Below are 21,120 nucleotides of genomic sequence, written 5' to 3' on the forward strand. Positions count from 1 at the left end.
GCCCGCCCGGCCGCCTTGGTAGCCCGTGGAGACGGAGCGCGTTCGGTTCGCCGCTACCTGGGGGCGCCGTCCCCATGACATCACCGCGGAGTCCTTGCCTCCTTCCCTGGCGAGGCTTTCTCCCCGCCAGCCAATCAGAGGCCAGTCCCCGGGCAAGCGGGGACAAGTTGCTGGCCGGCCGAAGCAGAAGCGGGAGATTGGAGGGGGGGGAGAGAGAGAGAGAGCGAGAGAGCGAGCGCTGGGCGGGTGGCAGCGCGTTCCACAGCGGACTAGGCGCGCCGCGGGCTGCCAACCCCCCCCCCCACACACACGTACACACACTGCCTCTCTGGCAATTGGCTGCCCAGGAAGGGAGCGGGGAGCTTTCACAGATAGGAACGTGATGGGGTTTGTTTTCTTCCCCCACTCCTGAGCCCCCCCTTTTTTTTTTGCTTGCCTTCTGGGGTCTCCGCTGTGGAGCAGCCGAGGTCAGATGGGGAGGCGGAGAGAGAGAGAGAGAGAGAGAGAGAGAGGGAGAGAGAGAGAGAGATGGGCGGGTGGCAGCTGTCTGTGAAACATCTTCCCCTCCCCACCTCCTGGGCAGCCAATTGCCAGAGAGGCACGGTGGGGGTGGTGGGGGTGGAAGGAAATAAAAAGAGAAGTTGCCCTTTCATTTTGCAATCTCTCTCTACGACCTTGTTTCATTCTCTTCCCTTTTGTTTCGTCCTCATTTCTCAATCTCAGCAACTTTAACACTTTTGGACTTCAACTCCCCAAATTGCCCAGCCAGCTAGAATAGATAGATAGATGGTGGATAGGTGATTGATAGATAGAGAGGGATGGATGGATGGATGGATAAATAGATAAATAGATAGATAGATGATAGATAGATAGAGGATATATACACATACATGCATACACACATACATACACAGAGAGAGACAGAGACAGAGACAGACATGGATGGATAGATATCACAGAAGTGAGTACACCCCCTCACATTTTATCAATATTTAAGTATATCTTGCAGCAGTTTAGACATTAATGGCTGGGGGCCATGATCGCTGCAGAACAACGCCCCCCCACCCCTGCGCGCGCTCAGTGGGCCACGGTAAAATTATCAAAGGCTGACTGGTCCGCGGCGATAAAAAGGTTGGGGACCACTGATCTAAATCATGTGGCACAACAGATTCCCCCCCCCTCGCTGTTCTACTTACCTTTGCAGGTACACTCGGTAGCAGGCTCTGCCCATCCACCCAGATGTCATCACGTCCATTTCTGACGCTCTGCACATATGCACATTCACATTTGTGAATCGGTAGCAAAGGTAAGTAGATTTCACCCCAGCCATGCCTACCCAGCCCCCAAGATGAACCACAGCCCTGATACGTCCCTCAATGAAATTCAGTTTGACACCCCTGCTCTAGCTCAATCAGCAAGTAATGTAAAAGAGCCTTTTGTGACTGTAGTACCTAGGCCCATGATGGCGAACATAAGGAGCCAATTGTTAGGACATAAGAGATGTTGCTCTGTCAGTTCCAGCATGCATGCACATGCTGGCCAGCTGATTTCGGCCTTCTTTGTCAGCCATTTTTTGCCCTCCGGACGCTTCCCTGAAGCCTCCAGAGGGTGAAAAGCACCCTTAAGGGCAAACCGGAAGTCTTCCGGGTTGCCCCAGGGCCATTTTTTGCCCTCCAGAGGCTTCAGGGATGCCTCCTGAAGGCTCCGGAGGGCAAAAAAGGGCCTCATGGGCAAACCTGGAAGTGACTTCTGGTTTTTACGTAGGGGTATTTTTCATCCTCCGGAGGCTTCAGGGAAGCCTCTTGAAGCCTCCGGAGGACCTCCAGGGTGGCAGGGAAAGCTGTTTTCACCCTCCCCAGAATCTTAGAAACCTTCTGGGGCCTGGGGAGGGCAAAAAAATGGACCCATCACATACCAAAAGCGGGGGAGAGAGTGGGGGTCGCAAGCATAGCATTATGGGTGTGGGCACCCCCTTGCGCTGCCCCCGCTTTTGGCATGCGATGGAAAAAAGGTTAGCCAGCACTGAGCTAGGCTGAGCTGCTTGGATAAAAGGCTGGAGGTCTTAAATCTCTATCCTAGAAGCTCTCTGGATCTGTCCAGTCTAGTCCCACTTTCTTGCCCTGAAGTACAAGTATAATTGTTTCTGCTTCAACCACCATGTTTTCAGGAGTGTCTGGGAGAATTAAACCTTCATTACTTGTATTACCCTACTGACAATAAGAAGTGAAAGGGAAGTGTGGAAGGACAGGCTATTTGGATAGATTGCAAGCACTCGTGATCCTTCCGTCCCATCTTTTCAGCCCTTAACCAATGTCAGGAGAATTCAGCTGCCGATAACACAATACTATGTGCAACCTCAGAAGGATGGAAGACTGAGACAACCTTGAGTCTGGTGAGATTTGAACTGCAAATTGCAGACAGAGGACAGAAGTAGCTTGCAGTACTGCACTCTAACCACTGCGCCACCATGGCTCATGGATATAAAGGATACTGTGATATAAAACTTATAGAAAATAGAGAAAGCAATAGCTTAGCACTAAGAATATTGATTTGGGGATAGAAGTATGACTAGATAAGGACACTAGGAATAAGGCATAGAGTAGATATAGATAGAATGCTAGCAGTAATACATTGGTTTTATAGGTTGCAGTTGAAGAAATGAAAAACATTCTCTTCTGTAACATATCCTTGTTTAAAAAGTTACTATAAAGGGATGCAAAACAAATCTAATTTCTAATGCCTTCCTGTCTTTATTGAGTGGAACATTCTGACTGGTTTCAAAAGAATCTCTGATAAGGAGGGGAATTAATTCTTAAAATGTGGTTTCCTTGTTCTATAATGTAAAGGAGATGACCAGAGTTTCTTTTCCTTTTTGGAAAATAGCTCAATCTCACAAATGGTGAACAAAAGCAATTTTTTTGAAAAGGTACGTTATAATTCTTTTTAACTTTAAACACTCAAAATACAAAGCTTCTATGTTGAAGCAGATACAGCATTTTTTTTCAAAAAGACAAATACTCCTCCAAATAGACAAGCTGTGCTGATCTACCACAAATAGTATTTCTCCTTCTTAGAACTTAGATCTTCTAGAATATGCCTGATTCCTGACTCTGCGTATAAAATACAATTATTTTCAAACAGAAATCTACAGCATAGATTTCTGAACATAAGCAGACAAAGCAAAAGAAATTAGAATTTAATGCAGCTCTTGCCAAATATATTTACATATTTCTTTATCTCCTCGATAAGTTGTAAAAGTATCCCAACAAAAAGTCATCTGTTGCAGCCTCATGCGGTAATTCCAGCTACTTATCAAAGCTGTTGGAGTGATAGCACATCCAACTTCTTTTCCTAGCACAAGGACAATAACTTCTTGCTCTGTTTCCCGGAATTCACTTTCTTCTTTTAAAAGAACAAAGGGAGTTTTTTTCCTCTATAAGAAGAAGCGGAGGTGGATGGGAAATAGAATCTTCCAAGAATCTGTGCTGAAGCCTATGCTTGAGAAGGGTGCGTATTCATACTCAGAGGCTGCCTGGCATTTAGACTGGCAGGGAGATTTCAATACTGTGATGTATGCTAGTTATTGATTACAATGGCATCCACTGTTTTCTTCTCTGAAGATCTTCTAAGGCAATTATAAATATGAAGAGAGAGAGAAGAGAGAGAGAGAGAGAGAGAGATACAGTAGATAGATAGATAGATAGATAGATAGATAGATAGATAGATAGATAGATAGATAGATAGATAGATGATAGATGATAGATGATAGATGATAGATGATAGATGATAGATGATAGATGATAGATGATAGATGATAGATGATAGATGATAGATGATAGATGATAGATGATAGATGATAGATGATAGATGATAGATGATAGATGATAGATGATAGATGATAGATGATAGATGATAGATGATAGATAGATAGATAGATAGATAGATATAGATAGATGAGAGATCAGAGAGAGAGATACCATAGAGAGATACCATAGATAGATAGATAGAGATAGAGAGAGAGGGAGATATGGATGGATGGATGGATGGATGGATGGATAGATGATAGATGATAGACAGATAGATGAGAGAGAAAGAGAGATACCATAGATGGATACCATAAATAGATACCATGGATAGATAGATGGATGGATAGATAGATAGATAAATAGATAGATAGATAGATAGATAGATAGATAGATAGATAGATAGATAGAGATAGATAGATAGATAGATAGATAGATAGATAGATAGATAATAGGAGATTTACAAATGGAAGGGGAGAATAATGTCAGAATGCCTTCTCTAAAAGGTTGTCTTATACATGATTTACATAATTTAAAGTTCTTTATCAAAGAAATCATCAAAAAGGGTAATCCTTTCTGTCTTCGTTCTCACTAAAGCAGGCCTTCGATAAGGTTTCCTAAAGTTGTCGTTGCAATCACTCCAGTTATTGGTGTCAGTGCTGGAAGCATCTGAAGACGACTCCATTGTTGCTTGTTGCTTCAACAGCCATGTCTCCACTTTGTCCAAATGGGATTTAGGTGACTCAGATTCTTTAAGAAATTCTCTGTGCCACAAATCTCCTAACAAAATACAAGCAAAGAAGGCTTCAATATTGTACAAACACACAGGAAGACCTGTGACGCATTAACAACCTTGGATCAGTGCCATTTGGTCTGGCTTAGTCCCAATCTAGCTCTTCAGAAATCATAATCCATTGATAGCATTGGCCATACTGGCAACGAATTATGAGAGTTGGGGACCAAATTCTCTGAAGGAAATCAGATTGGCCCCACAGCATTCCTGCAAATAAAATCCTAGAGGTTGGCGCTTTGGCTTGGGTTACGCCCAGAGATAGGTTGCTCCAGGTTTGGCCTGGATCGGATGAACCAGTAGTAGCGGTGGTGGGAGGCTCCACCCACCTACCCAGATGCTTTTGTGCATGCGCAGAAGCATCACATGTGAACGAGAGTGCGCCCGAACCAGTAGTAAAAATATTGGCAACCTACCACTGGTTACGTCAGCCTAATTTTTTATTCTAAAATATTTTAACAGATCAGGCATCGGGAATCCTAGTAGATCAGGGATGGGTTTCAAAAATTTTAGCAACAGGTTCTCTGCATGGCGTGGCCATGGTGGGCGTGGCCTAGTCAGCATCCTGCATCATGGCGGAGGGGAGGTGTTTTCACTCTGCCCAGGCTCCGGAGGCTTTGTTCGAGCCTCCAGGAGGGCGAAAACAGTCTCCCCAGGCTCCGGAGGACCTCTGGAGGTCAGAAACAAGCCTGTTTCTGGCCTTCCAGGACTTCTGGGAGACCCGTTTTTCACCCTCCCTGAGCCTCTGCACAGACCCTGTACTTATCTGGCATCCCAAACCGGTTGTGGGAGGGGCAGGGAGGGAAGAGAGGACGGAGCCAGCCAGGGGTGGGATTTGTGGCTTCGCCGAACTCGGCAGATACTTATCTAGAGGATCGCCCAACCCTGTAGTAGACATATAAGAGCTCAACACCTGAAGTCTGAAATCACATTGCCCACCTCCGATATACTGCACTTGAATAAAATGAAGTTTAGCTTTCTCCCAAATGTGTTATTCTTCAGAGACAAAAGGTCATGCTTTTCCATCAATGTATAAGAGGCTGTTTTAGTCTTTTGTGGTAAAAATAACCAAGATTAATTTGTTAGCCTTTGAAGCTTCACAAAACCCATCATAGTCTCCGTTTATGAAATGAGCACAATAAAAGAAAAGGCAGATTCTTATTTCCACTTAAGACTCATCTCCACTTAGGAAGAGTTAATGGGAAAAAAATTCTACAATCAAGTGTTCATCCCAAGGCATCTCTCTAAAAATGATTACTGTACAGTTAATGGGAGAAACTACTCTGGAATGCATGCCTATGGCCATTCTTTAAGCATTTTTTGACCTAGTATTCTATACTAATACTTTGTCACAGGTAGAAATGAATTCTGGATTATTCCAATTCAGAAATAGATTGTGGCACCTGGAATGGAGTCTCTCCATTCCTAGAATTTCTTATGGCATGGTACAAATTTTACAACATCCCTGACTCTGTACCATACAAGTGGCTAAGGACTTTATGTCAAATCAAGTATTTTTATTACAGATGTGTATAGTGAAAAAGAGAAATGGTCCGATGCAACAATTTGTTATTGGGAAAGCGGGGAAAAAAACCATAGACAATAAAATAGGGCGTATCTAATTAAAAGTTTTGCATCGTTGTGTAACTTGAACAAGGATTTGCCATTTGATGTGCAAGTGTGGGATTAGCATCCCTTAAAAAGCAATACACACACAATTTATCAATCTGGCCCTCATACTTTATGTCATCTCTACCATACTGGAAGTCAATCAGCATGAAATCTGTATGTCTAGTGCAAAATAGAAACAATGCCTCTATGACTGTATCCTTGGAATGATTTCATCCCAGTTGGAACCTGTATTTCCTGTTCTAATTCTAGTTATAGGGGAGCTCACAGGCATTCTTGTTCTACAACCTCTGGCATCATTTAGTAAGCCATTTTGATTACTAGACTCAGTATCCTTCTTTCAGTCATAGCTGAATAATTAATATTTAAGTATATTGCTCTACATCTATTGGCAGGTGGTGTTAAGAAGATAGTAATAGTGCTTACACTTATATACCGCTTCACAATGTTTTACAGCGCTCTATAAGTAGTTTACAGAGTCAGCATATTGCCCTCCAACAATCCAGGCCCTCATTTTACCAACCTCAAAGGATGGAAGGCTAAATTAACCTTGAGCCCATCAGGATCGAACTCCTGGCAGTAGGCAGAGTTAGCCTGCAATACTGCATTGTAACCACTGCACCAAAACGTAGATGGATTTACAAAGAGTTCTAAGAAGGAAACTATGAAAGATGGTGCCAATGTAGAGATTAAAAGGATAGGAATCACCTTAACCCTGTAACAGCATCAATGACGTTGGCTTAAAAATTGATTGCCTTGCTGATACTTACCATGGCTTCCATTAAATGTTTGTTCATGCTCAGTAGAGTGTTGGTCTTCATCATCAGAGCTTTGAGTTCCCTGCATATGCTCAAGAGTGCCCAGCACATGAAGATCCCTTCTTTTGGGCTTATTAAGTCTAGCCTCCTGTTGCAGACGCTTTTTTAGTTCTGCCTGAATCAATAAATAATTCCTTATAAGTTACAGATACACAACCGTCTCAAAATGGCTTAAGAGATATTCTCCTTTCTGAAAGAAACTGAAGTTGTTTTAAAAATGCCAGTAGAATTTTAATCACCTTAAAAAAAAACCTTTAGACTTCTGAGAATGCTTGGTGGAAAATCATGGCCAGTAGTTTTATTTATTAAAAAGAGGAAAGAAAGAGGTTTGCATTGCTGTTATAGTCTTAAATGAAAGGGAATATTCTTATTTTATCTTAAAAATAATAACATAGTTCTAAAGTGCAATTTCTTAAAAAATAAGTTAATTGAGAAATAAAGTTTTAATAAATATGTACATATAATTGCTATACAAATGAATAAGTTTAACATGATTAATGTAGTAACGTATGTTTAATATGCTTCCAGCTCAAAGATTAAACAGATCAAACAACTACTGCTATACATACACCAATAGTACAAATTTCTACAAAACCCATGCCATGAAATTGCTATTCAGTGCATAAAACAGAAACTCCCTCAATTTATTCTATCATTCACTTTCCTCCTTAAATATTCCATTGGTATTGCACCAGTAGTAAAGTATCCCAGGTTTACCTCTTTTCTGATTTCAAGCATCTTCATCTGTAGTAAATACTGCCTTCTTCCAGCGGGATGCCTAGCAATGTGCACTCCTCTCTCTACTTCCTTCCAGGTTAAGCAGAGGATTCAAAGACATAACAAAAACCTTTTATGAAACAAAGCCAAGATAACTCTTTTGAGAACATCATTGTCCATTGTTTATATACTAGGGAGGTCATGGCTGCCAAAATCCAGATGACCACAAGATGGTTGAAAACTAGCATCCTCTGGATTTTGTTAGCCAAAGGCCAGTAACCAGAGGTAGGTTTCACATAATTTTACCACTGGTTTGCTGCACACTGAAAATGAGAGTGCATGCCTTCTACGCATACACACAGCCTTCCGCGCATGCACTTTGGGTGCACACGCAGCTTGCACACATGCACGCAGCTTAGAAAAGATGGCTAAATAGCGCTGGGGCAGGTGGATGGACCCACCCACAGGTAGCCACTACCAGTTTGCCCAAACCAGTCTGAACCTGCTGAATACCACCACTGCCAGCAACACTGAAACAGTCTTCACCAGTCTTCTTTTAAGCTATTTAAAATCATAGTTTCTTTACCAACAGATGTACCATATTTTTGGGAGAATAAGACACATCTTTTTCCTCCCCAAAAGAGGGTGAAAATCTGGGTGTGTCTTATACACTGAATACAGCATTTTTGGCCTCCTGAAACCCCACCCCCTTCACCAAAATGTCCTTGCATAGCCTTTAGGAAGCTTCCAGACTGCTCCTGGAGGCTGAGGAAAGCAGAAGTGAGTGAAAAACAGGGCATTTTTTTGCTCCTCTCCCCCCCCCAGCCCCCAGGAGCACTCTACAAGCCTCCACAGGCTATGCATGCCCCTTTTTCTTGACAAAAAATGGGCACGTTTTCAGAAAAATGGGCCATTTTTGGGAGGGCTGCAGAGTGCAAATTTTTTTTTTTAATTTGCCTCTTCAAAATCTTGGTGCGTCTTATACTCCAAAAAATATGGTAACCATAGACGTTTTTGAAAAGATACGGAGACAATGTTACATCAATCTGAACTTTTCTAAGTCATCTAAAGGCAGGGTCAAGAAAGTCAGGATGGCAATCATGATTACACAACTGTCCATCCTCATGTGCATCATATGTACAGTAGGCATAAAAATGATCAGGACTTGAACTGTGCCTATGTAGCCCTCATCTTGCCTTTTCTTTTTTTAATTTACACCTATAGATATCTTGTTCCTACAATGGAACATGGGAAGTGAACAAAAGGCAGTCAAATCAAACATTTGTTTAGTCTAGATTGCCTTCTTCCACTTTTATGGCCAATGCTTCTTTATTTTTAATGCCTGATATTTGAAGGACAGTAAATTGGAGATAAGTACTCCAATCAATTTCTTGATAAATATTTCAAGACTTTCTGTAAGATGACTCTCCCTAATTGATTTGACAGAGAAGTCCCATCATCCCGAAGCATTTGCCACACTGTGATCAGATAGAAATAGTAAGCTTAGACACCTGGAAAGGCCCAAATTGGAATAAGTTACTTTAGATACAAACCAGCTTGACACATTGATTGCAAACTAACAACATGGAAATACTTGCGCAGTTATGTTGTTTACAAATTGAAAGACTGGAATACCACCTCACCTGGATGTTGTTAGGTTGGCAGCAATCTGCTGTGTTTGAGACAAGGCAGTTGGAGTTCAGGTGACAGCCCTGCGGCCTAATTGGGACACTAACTCCATTCTCCATAAGGGGAGGTCACCAGTAGCAACTGATTGCAATTTTTAAGAGTCACCCAACTACTCTACAAAAATGACTATACTAAGGATAGGATTTATGTTGCTTCAGCAATAGCTGGGTGACGCTACAGATCACTAACACAGAAATGGCTTGTGTATCAAGCATGAATTCCTAAAATACGCAAGTAACAGAACTAACTTATTGGGTTTTGCAAATAAAAATGTAACCATATTTATCCCTACTACGTACCTGGGATCACAAAACATGTTCTTTGTATGGTGGAGGAAGAGACAGAAGAAGGAGCAGAAGGAAGAGGAGGCATGCCCAACATTTTTAGAAGGGTGTTGAGTTTTAATTCCAAATTCATCGTTCTTTATTTCATAAATCAATTCTTGTACCCCCAGTTTTCTTTGAATATTTACCTTTTCCTTCTGCATCACTGTCCCACCTTGCAGATTCGGGTATTTGGTTGCAGGGATGTTGTCTGCAAGAATAAATGGCTCCAATTTCTGAAAAGCCAAGAAAAGAGTAAAACAACCCTCTGGAATCCAAGTGAGATAACTTGATGTCTGTGGCAGAGTCTATTTAAATGTGCCCTTGAAGAGCAGATTTCCAGTCCATGGGATTTTAATACATTTTGTACAATCGGGGTCAAGCTATTCTCCAAAGCACCTGAAGGCAGGGCAAGAAGCAATGTGTTCTGACTTAGGCTTCCCAAAAGCATGAAGCCGATGCTTTGTCCCTATAAAAACCCTTTTATTTAGTTTAAAGTGAATTCCTCTCCAGCAAAGTCCTGGCCAACAGTCTTTCAAGAGATTTCACAACCTTTATCAGAGCTGCCAGGCCAATATCTTCCAAACACCACTCTGTAGCAGGCAATTCTTGGCAAGAAGTCAGGAACAGATCTTCACTTTAATGAATTGAACTAATTGTCTCCTGCAAACTACTCTATCCTTTCGCTCCTCTTTATTCCCTATGGGCAGGGCCATTCACTGGCCACCTGTGGCTTTACTTCTGAGTCGACGCTTGTTCCTTAGCTGTTCCCTTCTCTTGGCAGCTCTGCGCATGCACACACTGGAACAGGCTCCAGCTGTTCTTCTGCCCCACTGATGTCCGACTCTGAAGGCAGCTGATGCCTTCTGACGGCCCTGGCCCCCTCCTTGCCTCTCATGTCAGAGCCTTCCCCAGACTCCAAGAGTGGCCCATGTTCCTCCCCAACCTCCTCACTGTCTGAGTCTGCCACCAGCTCTGCTGGCAGGCCACAATGCAATGGATGAAAACTAATCAAGGTGAGAAGCAACCTAGAACTAAGAAGCAATTGCAGGAGCCAATCCAGGATCAGAGGTTTTGTTTTCCGAGTTTTAGGACTCGTGCTGGTCCCAGATTGGATCTTGCAACATAATCCTGGGATATCTATATTCGCCTTAATTCCTAAGGAAAAATTTCCTGACAGAACAATTAATCAGTGGAACAGCTTGCCTCCAGAAGTTGTAGATGCTCCAACACTGGAGGTTTTTAAGGAGACCCAATACCGGATGTTCTGTTTGAGCAGGTGGTTGGACTAGAAGACCTCCAAGGTTCCTTCCGACTCTGTTATTCTTTATTCTATTATTCTAAATCTGGGGCCAGACAAAGGTTGTGTTTTATCCCTAAAATGTATGTTCTGGCCTCAGAATTTTTTAAGAATTGCAAACTCCTTCTTTTCCTGGAATTCGCACATTGTTCTCAGCATGCCCCAGTGAAAGTGCCAGTGTGGTGCTTTGTTGTTGTTTTAAAATTTACTTAGATGTATATGTTAATAACGGTTCACTGACAAAACCGTGACGGACAAATGAGCACCGACAAAACCGCGACGGACAAATGAGCGCCGACAAAATCGCTAATTGATTTTCGACAATAGTGCACCGACAAATGTGCGCCGACAAAATCACGTCATCAAGAAACTATAGACAGCCCAGTGAGTGTGCTGGGCGTTTAACATAGTGGGACACGTATACGTACGTTATAACCCTAACCCTAAAAATTTTCGATTTTGTTATCGCGCTTTTGTCATTGCGATTTTATCATTGCAAATTTGTCGGCGCGATTTTGATGTCGAGTTTTAATCAGCGCTATTTTGTTGGCGCGCATATGTCTATCGCGCAATTGTCAGGTCACAGAGCCAAGGTGGTACAGTGGTTAAATGCAGCACTGCAGGCTACTTCAGCTGACTGCAGTTCAGCAGTTCGGCTGTTCAAATCTCACCGGCTCAGGGTTGACTCAGCCTTCCATCCTTCCGAGGTGGGTAAAATGAGGACCCGGATTGTTGTTGGGGGCAATATGCTGACTCTGTAAACCGCTTAGAGAGGGCTGAAAGCCCTATGAAGCGGTATATAAGTCTAACTATTGCTATTGCTAACTGCTATTAATAACAGGCGTTTTTATGCTGCTTTGGTCAAAACAATCTAAAGAGAAAAGAGACGCCTTCAAGGTTTCACTCAGGGTGTCCATAGAGGGCGAAGTCAAAAAAAAGTAAGCAACCATATGATCAAAGCTTTTTACCTAGCCTGATCTCCTATATTTCAGAAATGAAGTACATGTCAGGCCTGGAAGCCATCTTTGGCATTGGGCCTTCAGGCCTGGCACATCTTTCTGCTGTGGGAAAATGGGAGGGGGGGTTATATGGCATATGGGAGATATATAGTCTAAATAACATTCCTTTCTCAAAGCGTCAAGGACATGTTGCCCTGCACCTGGAGTGGTGTGACTAGGAGGCATCTCCAGTTTGGACGGTACCTGATCGGACCATGTGATGGACGTGTGGGTGCTGGGCAGGGACTTGAGCTTTTGTTTGGGTGGGGAAAACCTGGAAGCTTTCAGATTCGGGTTTTCCCAGATGTATCAATATGACATCTCTAATAAAATGGAACTTTGAGGAACCTCAAGCCTTGGAATCTTTGTTCGTTGGGGGTGTTACTTGGAACCCTGACATTAAACTGAATCCCTTTTAAAACTCAACCAGCTCCCCTGAACTCCGGGGTGCTGTCCGAGGTCCGGAGCCCCAAGCATCAAAACCAGGCAGCACAATGACTCAGGGAAGATGGAGGACGACATTACCATCCTCAATATATATTTTCCCAGAAAGTCTCATAAATCATCACTTGACAGATTTCACTCTCAAGTGCATTTATTACATTTTATAACAATTGGTGACATTTCAACGAAGTTTCACCAGCAGTGGTGTCCACAGAGTAAGAGCGGAGGCAGGGAGGTGGGTGAGGCGGATGATATTTGCATAGTAAGCTTCATGTCTTTTCTTGTTGCATCAAAATGGCTCATGTCTACTCAAGAGAGGTAGAGCTTAAAAATGTAATGATGTTTTGGCATTCCGATACAGGAATTTTTCAATGTTTCTGGCATCAGACAAGGATTGGCCAGGTATGACCAAGGTGAGATTATTTACAGCTCTTCCCATGTAGTTTGGTACCAGTTAGCCTAGAATGGGATATAGGTAGTCCTCGACTTTCGACCACACATTTAGTGATTTTTCAAAGTAACAACAGCATTAAAAAAAGCGATTTGTGATATAGTCCTCCCACTTGCAAGCATTACAGCATCCTAATGGTTGGTGACATGATCAAAATTTGGGCTCTAGCATCTGGCAAGTATTTATGAGAGTTGTGGTGTCATGGGGTAATGTGATTGACATTTGGGACCTTCCCAACCAGCTTCCGACAAACAAAGTCAATTGGGGAAGCTGGATTCACTTAACAACTATGTGATTCACTTAATTGCAGTGATTTGCTTAATGTCCGTGACAAATCCGGTTGTAAAACTGAATGTGACTCATTGAACAACTGTCTTTGCTTAGCAACCAAAGTTGTGGTCCAAATTGCAGGTCCTAAGTTAAGGACTACCTATAGCTGGCCAGGCAACCATTTCTCTTTGTAGTATACATCCCAATAACCTTTCGAAGGATTGCATGTCGAACTTGTATTTATCCAAAACGCAAGGTGTTACACAGAAGAATAGTTGCATTCCCTTTGATAAAAATTTATCTTTCACATTCTATCTTACATTGAACAGATTTAAGGACTTACAACAAAGAAGAAAAATCAAAAGAAAAGTTATAGCACATTTACAAACATTGACTCCCAAATACATCCCACATTATTCACTGGAATTTTTTCCCAGTGGAGAAACTTCTGCTTTTTCCATTTGTAAAGAATGGTTACTAATCAAGGTACAGTCACTAGGTGGCAGCCAGTAACACTACAAAGTTAAATGTTTCTTAAATGTTTCGTTAAATGTTGCAAATGCTGTTGATGTGCAAAACAGGGAAGGCAGACAGGTTATAGTCTTTCTAGCTGATAAACATCATCATGCATGAATAAAAATACAAAAGTGTAAAAATAATGGTTCAATTTAAAATAAAAACAAAATTCTAAAATGATGTAAGATTTCATACAAGGAGCACACAGCTTTTGGTCCACCCAAACTGATCCTATATTACCTTGGTCAATGTTTCTCAACCGTGTCAACTTTAAGATACATGGACTTCAATTCCCAGAATGCTCCAGCATTGTTGGTTGAGGAATTCTGGGAATTGAAGTCCACACATCTTAAAGTTGACAAGGTTGAGAAACACTGACCTAGATCCTATCCAAGTTTCCATAATGGTATCTGATAGAGAAAGACGGAGGCAAAATAAAATAAAATAGGGCATTCATAAACTTGCTTAATATTTTGGGCAACCACCACAATATTTATCAGATTTCAGAATTTAAATAATCCACGGACCCTCTTGAGTGCTCCAAATTATTTTATGATTTTGAAAGAAAGTAGAGAAAAACAGCATTTAAAGAACTCCTCAAACCTTCAGTGATATTTCCCGTTTCATGCTGTACTGTAATGAGATGACCATGTCTTCTGCTTGACCCAGGCTAGTTTAAATATTGTTAGTGGTCCAAGCCCATTTTATAGCTTACTTGAAAGAATTGTTAGTTCATTTATTTAGGCTTTGTTTTTTCCCCTTTTGTAAATTATGTGGGACCTATCTGGGAGGAAGAAGTGGAGCCCTATAGAGAGGTGAAATAAATAAAATACGAGGTCAGTGAATCCTCTGGGTGGCAATAAAAATTAAAGACCTAGATAGACTATCCTTACCCTTAAGGATGTAAGACAGATCTCATCAAAGAAGGCTTCTTCAGCTTCCATTAAGACAATATATTTCATTGGTGCATTTGAACTTCTTTTCAACTTCTTCAACTTCAATATCAACTTCAACTTCCATTTCAACTTCTACCCTCAAAAATACAATATAGGGCTCTGCACACTAGAACAACTAGACACAAGGACAGTTTTCCCCCGAATGCCATCACTCTGCTAAACAACTAATTCCCACAACACTGTCGAATTATTTACAGATTACTGTTCTGCCTCTAATATATACTGACGCAGACTTGGCTGTCTGGCACAACTAAGAAGGGAGATAAGCAACCCCTTGGCTAGAAAAATTATCTCTATGAAAATAAGGCTTAAACTCACAAAATTCTCCCAATCTTTCAGTACACCTGGATTAGTAAACTGTTGTTTCCTGCCAAATTCCCCTCCTGTCGCCCCACCTATAAGCTCTCTGGGAGGGGCCAATCAGTAGCCACCTGTTCCTATTTCCTTCTGTGAGCCTTTTTCCAAAGCTGCTCCTTCCTCCTCTCAGCCCTACGCATATGCACGTCAGGGGCAGCCTCCCTCTGTTCTTCCTCACTGCTCCCTGACTCAGACGCCATCTGGTGGCCAACAGGCCTCTCTAGTCCCTGCTCTGACTCCGAACACCCCCCAGTTTTCCTCAGCCTCCAGGGCAGTCCCATAGTGTTCATCGCTGTCAGATTCCACCAACAGCTCAGCCGGCCTCATGGGCCACAACAATTACTATTATTCTTCTCATCCTTCCTAGTATCTATCTCTTCCCACTTATGACTATAACAATGCTGCTTGTATCTTTACACTTTATATTGTCCAATCACACTTGGCCAATAAAGAATTCTATTCTATTCTAAAAAGTTGTATTTCATCTCCTTTTTGCCTAATTGGCTAGTTTTCATTCAGAACCTTAGCACTCTGTCCGAAATTTGGAATGGAAGATTCCTCATGAAACACCTTTTGCAGTTTCTTTGAAACTTACTCATTGCTGAAGCATTCAAACTCTACAAAAGTAGGCCACATGAAAAGAATCAACAAGCTAGCAAGATGCATCCAGCAGGATCTCATAAAGTATTCTCAACAAGAAGAGGGTGCTGGAGGGGATTGAAGGGATTGAGGAGAGTGAAGGAGGCAGACCTTCAAAGAGATTTTAGCAAATTGAAGAACACTAACAAGAATTCCTTGGGGAGTGGATTTTTCTCATTGGAATTTGCTGATGTGGCTTTAAGAGAGAAGATGTCAGCAATTTAAATTCAGCTTCAGTGTGTAAGAGAAAGAACTAGGGATCAAGAGGCATCTTACCTGAAGCCTTCGAGGTGGATGTTGCTTGATGATGCTTCCTTCTCCTCCTCCTCCTCCTTCACCACCACTACCACCTCCACCTCCTCCTCCTTGAGTGGGGTCTAACAGATTTGGCCTGGGCACTTGAAGGAAAGGAAGCATTTTAAAAATCTGAGCTGATTATGCAAAATTGGTGATTTAATATTTCTTTGTTATGGAAGACGGACTATTTGATATTTTTAAAATAAAGAATGGGGAACCCAGCTCATTTTTATTCTTGCACTTAGATTTTATTGATAGAAACAAGGAATGGTCGATACATAAAACCAGTGTTTCTCAATCTTGTCAAATTTAAGATGTGTGGACTTCCACTCCCAGAATTCCCCAGCCAGCAATGCTGAGGAATTCTGGGAGTTGAAGTCCACACATCTTAGAGATGACAAGATTGAGATACACTTCGTATAACATATCCCTTCTTATTAGTCCGAATCTATTTACTCAAGGAAGGGCCCTTTTTGTGACTACACAAAGCAGAGGTTCATGATAGACACTATCCAGGACACTCACAAAACAGGCACTTTAGCAGGACTAGTGTGAGAAAACGGCTGCAAAAGAATTACAAACTGTCTTTTGCAGGAAATCACTTTTCCATTATCAACAACAGAATCCATTTTTTAAATCTTTTTTCATCAAACCCAGATGTTTATACAAGTGCTTGTGGTATAATAAAACAATACAGGATCTGTTGCTAAATGACCAAAACGCATTTGCATTCTCTGTAGTCTTTCAACTTGTGAGAAGTGAAGACTCCACTTAAAGTAGAAGTACATTTCCTTTCATCTTTAAAAGAGAATAATCTGCTGCTAGATTATCCAGGAGAGGAGGGGGAAATATATCCAGACAGAATCACATTATCATTATTATCTTTGGAGAAACAGCTTATCTTTTCATGGCATAGGTACAAAATGTGAAATAAACATAAGAAACAAAAATAAAGCATGACAAACTACCCAGAATGGTCCATCGGCATATCTACAAGAAATATCACTTGTTTCCAAGCCAGAATTGGTGGGATCATAAAAAAGACAAAGTAATAGAAATTTAAAAAGCTAAAGTGCTCTGAGATTTTACAATTCAAACAGACAAATATCTTTCCATACAACAACATCCAGAATTAACAACTGTTGATAGGAAAAAAGAAAAAAAAAGGATGGGGGAGCACCTGGAGACCACAGAAGAGAAAGGAGAATATAATAGAATACAAAGACCTGCAAACAGAAGTAGAATGACCGTGGTAACAGATGGCAAAGGTAATACAGATAGTAATCGGCACCTTGTGTACAATGCCAAAACATCTGGAGCACCAGTTGAACACAATCAGCATTGACAAAATTACCATCAGTCAATGGCCAAAAGGCAAATTTACCTGGAATAGTTTACATCTGGCAATGATATTTTCAAACATATTAAATTATTATTAAAATTGTTAATAATAAATGGTCAAGAAACAAGGAAACTGGTGGCTCTGTCAGATTCCTTGAATGTTATCTAGCACAGAAAGGCAAGCAAGAAATCACATCATATTAATCAATCAATCAAGATTTTGTCTGTAGTCTGATCCAAAAGCCGGCTGGGTCAGAACTCCAACTGGCGCCAGCCTTTTGTTCCCATAATAGTCCAGGTGAAGGTAAATCCACAAAGGAAGCTTAAAATGGTGCCATTCCTTGCTTTTTAAATTTCTCCTCTTAAAAATTGTTCCTTCCCCTTGACAAGGGAAGTTTTACCACTCATCTTCTTATTAAACGCTGAACCATGGGAATATTTATCCAGCAGCCCATTTCAAGAGACCTTGAAGAACTTATTCTGGAGCAGTGGTAGGTGATGTGACAATGCATCCACAAAACCTTCTTTCAGGCTCAAGACAGACTTCCTGGCCCATTTAATCTTTTTTTGCTGGGCGGGGAATTCTGGGAAGTGAAGTCTCCGTTGCCAAGTTCAAAAAACACTGGTTTAAGTCGATTCATTTGTGTTTCTACAGTAATTGGTCTCTTGATTCTTTTCCTTAAAAACTGTATTTCAAAGGTCTGAATTGTCTTGCTGTGTAATAAGTCTGTCTAAAGGACCCATTCCAGAGGTGGTATTCAGCCAGTTCTGATAGGTTCTGGAAAACCAGTATCAGAAATTTTGAGTAGTTCGGAGAACCGCCAAATAGGCTGGCCCCGCCCCCACTGCCTCCCAGCCTCCCAGCTGATCTTCTTTTGTTACTGGAATTTCAATCATGTGACCTGAATTTTGATCATGTGATCATGGGGATGCTGTGGCAGTAATTAGTGTGAGGACCAGCTAAAGTCAGGGTTTTTTCAATGTTGATCGAAATTTGAACAGTTGCAAAATGAATTATTGTAAATTGAGAATTATCTATATGTGCTAATCAGAGATGGGCTGCTGGGGGTTTGGGAGAACCTCTAGCTAAGATTCTGTGCAGTTCGGAGAACCCCCAAATCCCACTCCTGGCTGGCCCCACTCACCCTGCCCCTCCCCTCCCAGGAGTCTCCATGCAGCCTGTTTGGGATGCAGGTAAGTGCAAGGCACTTGTGGAGCGGAGGTGGTTCCTACCTATTCGGTCTGGTTTGGCCAAATGGGTAGTAACTTCGGTGGACACGTGACCGTACTGGTTCTACCCTCAACGGTGCCATCTTGATTTTCTGTTCTGCACATGTGCGGAACAATCTTCATTGAAAAAATGTAATTTTATTCCTTTTTCAATGATCTGTATGTACAGATCGTTTTAAGTGCAAATGCGCATGTGCGTGAAGCGCGTGTCTGGTGTGTGTCCTGGCTTCGCTCATGCATGCACGCAAATTTTTTGGGGCACCGAACCAGTAGTAATGGTGGCTGGAACCCACCCCTGGCGTGGAGGCTTGAAGAAGGCAAAAAACGGGCTTACCGGAAGTTTGTGATGTTTGGAAATGGGCTTGTTTCAGGGCCTTTGGAGCCTGGGGAGGCTGTTTTCACCCTCACAGAGGCTTGAGGAAGGCCTCTGGAGCCTGGGGAGGACAAAAATGCCCCCCCCCCTGCCATAGTGCAGGAAACTGACTAAGCCATGCCCACCATGGCTACGCCCACTCAGCAACCAGGCACAGAACCCCTTGCTAAAATTGTTGAAGCCCACCCCTGCTAATGCCACCTGGAAGAATGAAGATAAAAAGTGGTACTACAATCCAAACTTCTTCAAACATTTCAAGTTCTACTTTCGAGTCCAAAAATTTCATTTCAAGTCTACTTTCGAGTCCAAGACCTGGGTACTTGAGAGACCGCCTTCTGCCGATTACCTCCCACAGACCCATTTGATCCCACAGATTAGGCCTCCTCCATATTCCATCTGCCAGCCAATGTCGGCTGGCGACTACTCGGAGGAGGGCCTTCTCTGTGGCTGCCCCGGCCCTTTGGAACGAGCTCCCCATGGAGATTCGGACCCTCTCCACCCTTCAGGCCTTCCGGACGGCCGTGAAGACCTGGCTGTCCCAGCAAGCCTGGGGTTGAGTTCCCCCCCCCCCACTCAAATTGCTGTGTCTGTTGTGCTTTTAAATTGTTCATATTGTCTGATTGTCTTTGTCTTACTTTTTGTAAGAGCCAAGGTGGCGCAGTGGTTAAATGCAGCACTGCAGGCTACTGCTAGATCAGCAGGTCAGCGGTTCAAATCTCACCGGCTCAGGGTTGACTCAGCCTTCCATCCTTCCGAGGTGGGTAAAATGAGGACCCAGATTGTTGGGGGCAATATGCTGACTCTCTGTAAACCGCTTAGAGAGGCCTGAAAGGCCTATGAAGCGGTATATAAGTCTACTGCTATTGCTATTGCTATTGCTATTGTAATTTCCCCTCCCTTGGCTTTTCTTCAGCCGCCCTGAGTCCCTTTGGGGAATAGGGCGGCCTACAAATTGAATAAACTCCAAACTCCAAAAATACCATGTCACAGTTTAGATACAGGGGAAGAGAGAAGAAAACAAAAACAAAGAAGGCCTTGAAGTTAGTGGATTTTTTTTTTAAGAAGTCAATTGTGTTCCATTTTTAAAAAAGATAAAAAGGAAAGGTTAGGTTACCTGTGGGATATCTTCCGTAGCATGTCTCTCTCAAAGGTGGAAGTTGTCTTTCCAGAACTGGATTTCTCCCTGATGAGGAAACAAATGAGCTTGGCAAGGTCTGGAAGGAATAAACTGTCACACTACTAGGCTGTTTTGGTTCTCTTTCTTTGCACGGCATTGGTGTCACTTTGGTGACCTTCCTATGGGTCTTGGATGAAATCAAGCCCATGTTTCGGAGTTCGGGTGAGCTGCTTTGCACCACAAGAAAAAGAAGGAAGGAAGATGAAGCCCAGTCTTGGCGTTATTAAACATAGAAAGAGATAGAGCACCTCATTCCCAGCCTCAAAAATAGTACAATGCAGTCCTCATAATAAGGTAGCACTGAGAAAGACCAACCTCAAAGCTGGAGAACATTTTGTCATGCAGGCATCAGGTCTCAAGGGCTTTGCTTTATTTAAATCAGGAGAAATATAAAACACAAAATGAAGTTCAAGATATTTCCTTAGGAAGACAGGTGCATAGAAGAGGAGAAACCAGCTTTGGTATTTTGTCTTGTTGATTTCTTCAGCAGCTTCTCGAGAAGAATCTGGATTCCTAACGTATCCTAATATAGTTCTCCAAGGGCATTTTTCTTGCAGAATATCCCCATATGTGTATGTGCGCATGTGCCAAAACACACATTTATCAAGAGCCAAAGGCCATGTGTTGCTATGGAAACTCCTTTATAAACTCTTCCCATTACCACACTTGGTGAGTCCAGTTAAACATTGACCTGGTCTGGGAGCTTCCTCAAAGGAGAGAATGGGTATCTGGCTTACTCAACCGGAATATTAAATTAGCCCCAAGCATTCTGGGAATCCAGTGTAAAAAAAAAATTACAGAACAGGAATTTGAGAACATACCCTTCTTTTTATTCACCAAAGAATAGTTAATCCCAAACCGTCAGATATGGTGGTTGCTTCTGGCATGCTCCTTCTATTTGGAATGCTGTATTTATTTTCCACACTTTAAAAATGAGAAATCCAAACAGTGTGCCTTGGAAACAGGTTTTCTTGGAAAAGACTTTAGAAGTAAGGTCTTACT

At 42.2% G+C, this 21,120-nt stretch overlaps 1 protein-coding gene across 1 annotated transcript; it reads right to left on the bottom strand.

Annotated features, from left to right (window-relative positions):
* Window positions 1–4,184: 4,184 nt before the first annotated feature.
* LOC116521658 (uncharacterized protein CCDC198-like) lies at window positions 4,185–20,706 on the bottom strand. Its single transcript, XM_032236319.1, has 6 exons — window positions 20,056–20,706; window positions 15,977–16,098; window positions 9,919–10,005; window positions 7,758–7,847; window positions 6,993–7,155; window positions 4,185–4,583 (listed from the first exon to the last, which is right to left on the bottom strand). Exons 1-6 carry the CDS (start codon window positions 20,264–20,266, stop codon window positions 4,336–4,338), a joined length of 921 nt encoding a protein of 306 aa, XP_032092210.1. The 5' UTR covers window positions 20,267–20,706; the 3' UTR covers window positions 4,185–4,335.
* Between the last annotated feature and the right edge of the window lie 414 nt (window positions 20,707–21,120).

This window comes from Thamnophis elegans, chromosome 1, assembly GCF_009769535.1.
Source record: "Thamnophis elegans isolate rThaEle1 chromosome 1, rThaEle1.pri, whole genome shotgun sequence".
Classification (NCBI taxonomy): domain Eukaryota; kingdom Metazoa; phylum Chordata; class Lepidosauria; order Squamata; family Colubridae; genus Thamnophis; species Thamnophis elegans.

Excerpts from the sequence above, each read along its gene's own strand:
- LOC116521658 (XM_032236319.1), bottom strand. The coding sequence starts at position 20,266 with ATGGGCTTGATTTCATCCAAGACCCATAGGAAGGTCACCAAAGTGACA. Across the intron at positions 10,006-15,976 it reads ATCCACCTCGAAGGCTTCAG|AAATTGGAGCCATTTATTCT; the intron begins GTAAGATGCCTC and ends TTGGCTTTTCAG. Across the intron at positions 4,584-6,992 it reads AACATTTAATGGAAGCCATG|GAGATTTGTGGCACAGAGAA; the intron begins GTAAGTATCAGC and ends GTATTTTGTTAG.